The sequence below is a fragment of the Dipteris shenzhenensis genome, chromosome 14, assembly GCF_047967505.1.
Source record: "Dipteris shenzhenensis isolate YYH24624 ecotype China chromosome 14, Dip_SZ_1.0, whole genome shotgun sequence".
In the NCBI taxonomy this organism is placed as follows: domain Eukaryota; kingdom Viridiplantae; phylum Streptophyta; class Polypodiopsida; order Gleicheniales; family Dipteridaceae; genus Dipteris; species Dipteris shenzhenensis.
In genome coordinates, this window is record NC_141609.1 from 56,013,309 (window position 1) to 56,018,546 (window position 5,238).

The 5,238-nt window shown below is 44.8% G+C and overlaps 1 protein-coding gene across 1 annotated transcript; it reads left to right on the forward strand.

The window, feature by feature from the left end:
• The first annotated feature begins 1,328 nt into the window (after positions 1 to 1,328).
• On the forward strand, positions 1,329 to 3,779 carry LOC147894858 (2-oxoglutarate (2OG) and Fe(II)-dependent oxygenase superfamily protein). Its single transcript, XM_087385243.1, has 2 exons — positions 1,329 to 1,615; positions 1,854 to 3,779. The coding sequence occupies exons 1-2, from the start codon at positions 1,340 to 1,342 to the stop codon at positions 2,943 to 2,945; spliced, it is 1,368 nt and encodes a 455-aa protein (XP_087241369.1). The 5' UTR covers positions 1,329 to 1,339; the 3' UTR covers positions 2,946 to 3,779.
• The last annotated feature ends 1,459 nt before the right edge of the window (positions 3,780 to 5,238 follow it).

Here is a 5,238-nt window from a genome sequence, read left to right on the forward strand (position 1 = left end):
TTGGTAATGCACCAAATCACTTGAAACTTTAATTTCCATATAATCCAGGGTTGGCTGCCCTCGATCATCAAACCACATGATCAAGGCCTTTTAGGTCTAGATGCCTGAGGAATGCGCAAAACCCTTTGAAGTGTACATGCAATAGATTCCAATGCTTCTCCGAGCTAAGGCGGTAGATTGGGAGAAAGTCCACCCACATGGGGAACTCATGGAAAAGAATAACCTCTGGATTGAATGTAGGCGACCAAGGAGATGCACGTAAAAGAATGACGAACCAATTCATCCTGAATTGTCTCCGAAGCGCAACAACACAACGTGAAGGAACCCTTCCTGATGTACTTAGCTTGGTATTTCGAAGTCGGTAGCTCACACTCATAATCAAGAAAGGCTTCTAATCCTTGAAAGAATGTATCCTTCCTATGAAAAATAGGTAGACTGCTCCTCGATGTAGCTTCTCTAGCTCAGGGCGGACACTATCAATCGATCTCTCACATATATGTGCATGCTTTTGTCCCGCATCTCGCCAACTTTTCCCCACTGATGCTCAAGACCTTCGAGCCACATCCACATGTACTATTTGTACTGCTTCCTCTTCAGAGGTTTTGGAGAAGCCACTGGCAAATTGTTTGGCAACCATTTCCGCATACGACAGTGAACCTCCCATTCCGAGCCCCCCTTCCTTCCTTTCTTGACTTGTGAAGGCCATTGACGTATCATTCTCTCCCTTTGCCGGTGCAGACTCAGAGAATCGAACCTCAACATTCACTGTCGGTTTGTCCCAACTTTAACCCTAACACCTTTCTTGCTCCCGTCCCCCTCCTTGTCACTAACCCATTGAGGGTCCAACATCTCACTCCGCTCCGTCAAAGGTTGGGGTCACGTGTCATGCAATTTCAGCCGTTCGATTACGATTTTTTTAGAATGGTAATCTGCACCTTGCCCGGAACAACTGCCCGTTTTCAGAGGACAGGTAGCGCGCTCCCATGCCTATGATGGAAGGGAAAGGGAGGGGGTCCACCTTTGCCCCTCATAAAATGGGGATAAAATGGCTCGCAAGCTACCCGCCCACTCGCCATTTTATGAGGGAGAGAGGCGTCCCCCATCCCTTTCCCTACTCCTTCCACTCAACAAGTTGTTGGCACTCCACATGAGGCACGCATGGGATAGCAAAGGCATAGCTTCCTCCATGTGATGCAATTGTTGGCAAGCTCTAGATAGATTTCATGATGAGCATATTGATGCAAGGCCATAGGACTTGCAAACAAAAACCTTAAACCCTAAACACATTAGAAGCCCTTAAACCTCATAGTATAGAAGACATGTAGTGTGAAGATTTGAGATGGGATGGGATGGGATGGGCGATCCCCCTCCTCTTGCGCGTCTCCACGTTTTCCACCACTCTCAGCTGTCGCGGCTTGCGTCTCATGCACGCTCACCATTTCTACACGACGACGCTGCTCTGCTCACACAGTTTAGCAATGCGTTGGGTCCTGGAGGACCTGGCCTCCTTGCTGTCCGCGGGATCTCAAACTTGGATCGCCTACGACAAGCTTTACTTCCCCTCGCTCGTGTTCTTGCCCTTCTACCACCATCTGAACGTTCCACAATCCTTAAGGTTAGTCTTCTTTCTGTGAAGCATTTGGCTTTCCTTTTTCTTTGATAATTTTGGGGTTTTCTTATCTTCTGGTCACGCGAGAATGGGTGCACATTGGCGCTCGGTGAATCTATTTAGCTGTGACGCTAAATCTGGACTTAGAGTTTTGTGCTTTCGTGTTGATTGAGCATTTAAGGTAGGTTCTCGTGTCAAGTTGCATAGAACAATGTGACAATCCTTTTCTAAAGACGTTTTTCAGGATCATGGATTGGGCACAGATGTCCCGCTGAAAGATCCAGATAGGTCCGTGTCGTCATTTGCAGCCCAGCTGAAGTTTGGACAGGCACAGAAGCAGTCAGTATCAAGGAACGACAGCGTACTCAGAAACGCCTCTGAATTGCAGGTGTCTACAGTTTTACAAGCAGCCCGGTCTCCGTCAATAAGGAACTTTGAAAAATTTGACGGTCCTTCAGTTTCCTGCCAACTTTCAGCAGGTCTTTTCCAGAGTGAGAATAAGCTGGACCAACTTGGTTCCCTTTTTAGGCAACTTGGTCAAGAGATGGTGGAGGCAGGACTTCTAGTGGCTAGAGTTTGTGACATAATCGTACAGGGGGCAGGGTTGGAACAGGCCATACTCGATTCTTGTACAGCTAAAGCTCGCCTGATCCACTATCATTCCCTACTAGATAAAGTGATGTTTTTAGGGAGGAATGCATCAGATATCAATAAAAGCATATTAACCGGTGAAAAAGATCTATCCAAGGAAGTGTGGCAACAGTGGCATTTTGACTATGGAATCTTAACTGTTTTAACTGCACCGATGTTTTTGAGCTCAGCCGTGGACCTGTTGGTCCAGGATAAGGATCTTGAATCTTCCCTTTCTATGAGTACTAGGGAATGCAAACCTCCTGGGCACATAGGATTGAACATACTGAACCCTGGCAGCAGCAGGGTGGAGTTTGTGAGCGTCCCTGCAGATTGTTTGGTGGTTCAGGTAGGGGAGGCTGCCCAGATTTTGACAGGTGGAAAGCTACTTGCCACAGCCCATTCTGTATGTAGACCTGCAGAAAGGGACGATATCAGCCGAGAGACATATGTAGTGTTTTTGCAACCTTCTTGGCAAAAAGCTCTTGTTTCTCCTAAAGGAGGCAATACATCTGCCTTGTCCAGCAACTACGAGGATAAATCTGAAGATACTCTGGTGAGCTTAAAGCAGGAGTTTGAGGAGATTCAGATGAAGATCCCTGCTCTAGAATGTCGTTGGAGAGAAGGCTGTACTTTTGCTGATTTTTCAAGGGAGACTACGAGACAGTACTATGGTGCTAAGGGTGCTCAATCACGGAAGCAGTAACTTTATCTTCAAGTCTGCTCTCCCTAAGGCAGCTCGAATGATAAGCTCCTTGAGAAAATGCTGTATCAGCTGGCAAGTGCACAGCAGTGCTGCTCTGAAATTGTGTTTAATCACGTTTGTTGTTCATTAGAGACATGTATATTAACAAAGCATAACCTTGGATGGAACATCGTTTAACCAGGGTTGTATGGTCTATAGAGTTGGACATGTAGATCCTTGTTGACACGCTGATATGCAGGGCTGGGGGGTGTGCATGCACGTGCACATGTGCGTGTGTGCGCGCACGCGCACTTGTTCATTATCTTGGTTATCCCCTAGGATGGATGGTTGACCACTCACCGTCATAGATTGGGTGCTTGCAAAGCTCAAGAAGAAACTAGAATATTGGAGGATTCCTCCTTGGCCTCTTCATGTTTGACTCCATATTGTACAATCAATTTTGGTTGCTTTTGATGATGTTTGATAAGAAAGATATTACTTCTTTCATATCAACTCTTCGGGAGAGTTTTTGGCACTCAAAGCATGGCCGTAAGAGTATCAGATTACTCTCTATGGAGCATCTTTGTTTGCCAAAGATGCATGGTGGTTTGAATATATTAAATATACACATTCATATTTTGGCACGTAAGGGGAAGATGATGCTGGAATTTCTGCAAGGTGAGCAGCCTTGGGCAGCTATGATGCATCACCTACTTTCTCATGCTTTTGGGCACTAGCATCCCACTCAATGGGACTTCATTCTGGGCTATGTTGATGGCACCGTTAAAGGCGGTCCTTTTGCTTCTAAAATGTTTTCAGCTTGGAAGGAAATTCTTTCTGATCGTAAAGGGCATGGGCGACTCTCTTGATGGAAATTCCTCGTCTATTGAGAGTCTGCACTGGTCAAAGGTGTTTGATCGTTTCCTTGCCTTAAAGAAACTCAAGCGCTCTTATTTTGTTTCATCCAAAGGGATAAGGTTAGTCGGTAATGTGCTTCACGTTGATGGTACTTTATTATCCTGTCCTTTGGTGGCCAGATAGTATGGATTGGGGATGCATTATTGCTTCTTTGGCACTATCTTTCTCCTAAGCTTCATTGTGTTTTCAAAGGTAGAGCTCACGTACCATTTTACTGATTGATCTTACATCGCCAAGGTTTTACCACTCGTCCCTTATGCTTGGCTGATATCTCAAAGGCCAGTTTATAAAGGGTTTTGATGCCTCTTCCTTGGATTTCACGTGGGGGAAATCAGCTTTGGTATATGACTCATAATGCCAAGTGGTAGCGTAAAAGATTGCAGCCGTTATGGTCTTGCAAACTCTCTTCGTTAACAAGTTTTTGTATGGTGAGTGATGCTTGGCTTTATTCCCTTTGGCCAACTCTTGGCACGTAGGCATATTGCACTTGCTATTTGTCCTAGATGGCTTACTCCAAGTGAATCTTTGCTTCATCTTTCTTGGCGTTGCCCTATCACTCGTGACTTTTTTGCTCTTTCTTTAACAATGTCTTCTAGCCCGGTTTCCTACTGCTTGCCTTGGCAAGCTTTTTGGCTCTTTGGCATTCACCCACAGAGGCACAAGTTTTGTCTTTTTTTCACACGGATTAGATATTGGGGACTCTGGACTTTGTGAAAAGAGAGAAACCATAGAGTATTTGGAGAGTTTACTTCCATTTTTGCATGTTGCTCACGCAATCCCTTTACGATTGCTTGTTTGTGATGCAGATAGATTACTCTGTTTACTTGTCTTAAAATGAAATCTTCTGATATTGTAATTGCATGTCTCCAATTTAAACTGCAACCCTCCTTACCAATTGCAAGCTTCATTTTTTGCTAAGAAGAGCTCCATGTCTCTCACCTCTCTCACTCTCTCTCACAGCGCACACTAGGGTCCAGGACAACAGTTGGGTTGGACTCCCCCGAAGGTCTTTATTACTTGAAAATTTTTTAGTACAGAGAGTTCAGCATAACAAAATTCAAAACATGAAGACTTTTACAAGAGCTCAATGCTCATTCTTTTGGCAACATGTCAAGTGTCCAATGTCTAATCTACTTTCCTAACTACATGCTACTAGGGGTAACTCTAGAGTCTTCGAAGCACTTGGTCATGCAAGTGATCTCTGAAGTGCTCGCCTAGCTCCAAATTACTTGATCCTTTAATTCATCACAGTACTTGCAACCAATAGCTAAAGTGCACAACCATGGCACCCATTAATGGTTAGCACTTCGAGATGCAAATAATAATCTGTAGACTAATCCTAATTACTTTGGGTGTCCCCACCAAGCAAACATGTGAACAAAACATAGAACACAAT

What these genes read in the sequence shown, in the direction of transcription:
- LOC147894858 (XM_087385243.1), top strand. Translation starts at nt 1,340, where the DNA reads ATGGGATGGGATGGGATGGGCGATCCCCCTCCTCTTGCGCGTCTCCAC. An exon ending in AACGTTCCACAATCCTTAAG is followed by an intron (nt 1,616 to 1,853) that starts GTTAGTCTTCTT and finishes GACGTTTTTCAG; the next exon opens with GATCATGGATTGGGCACAGA.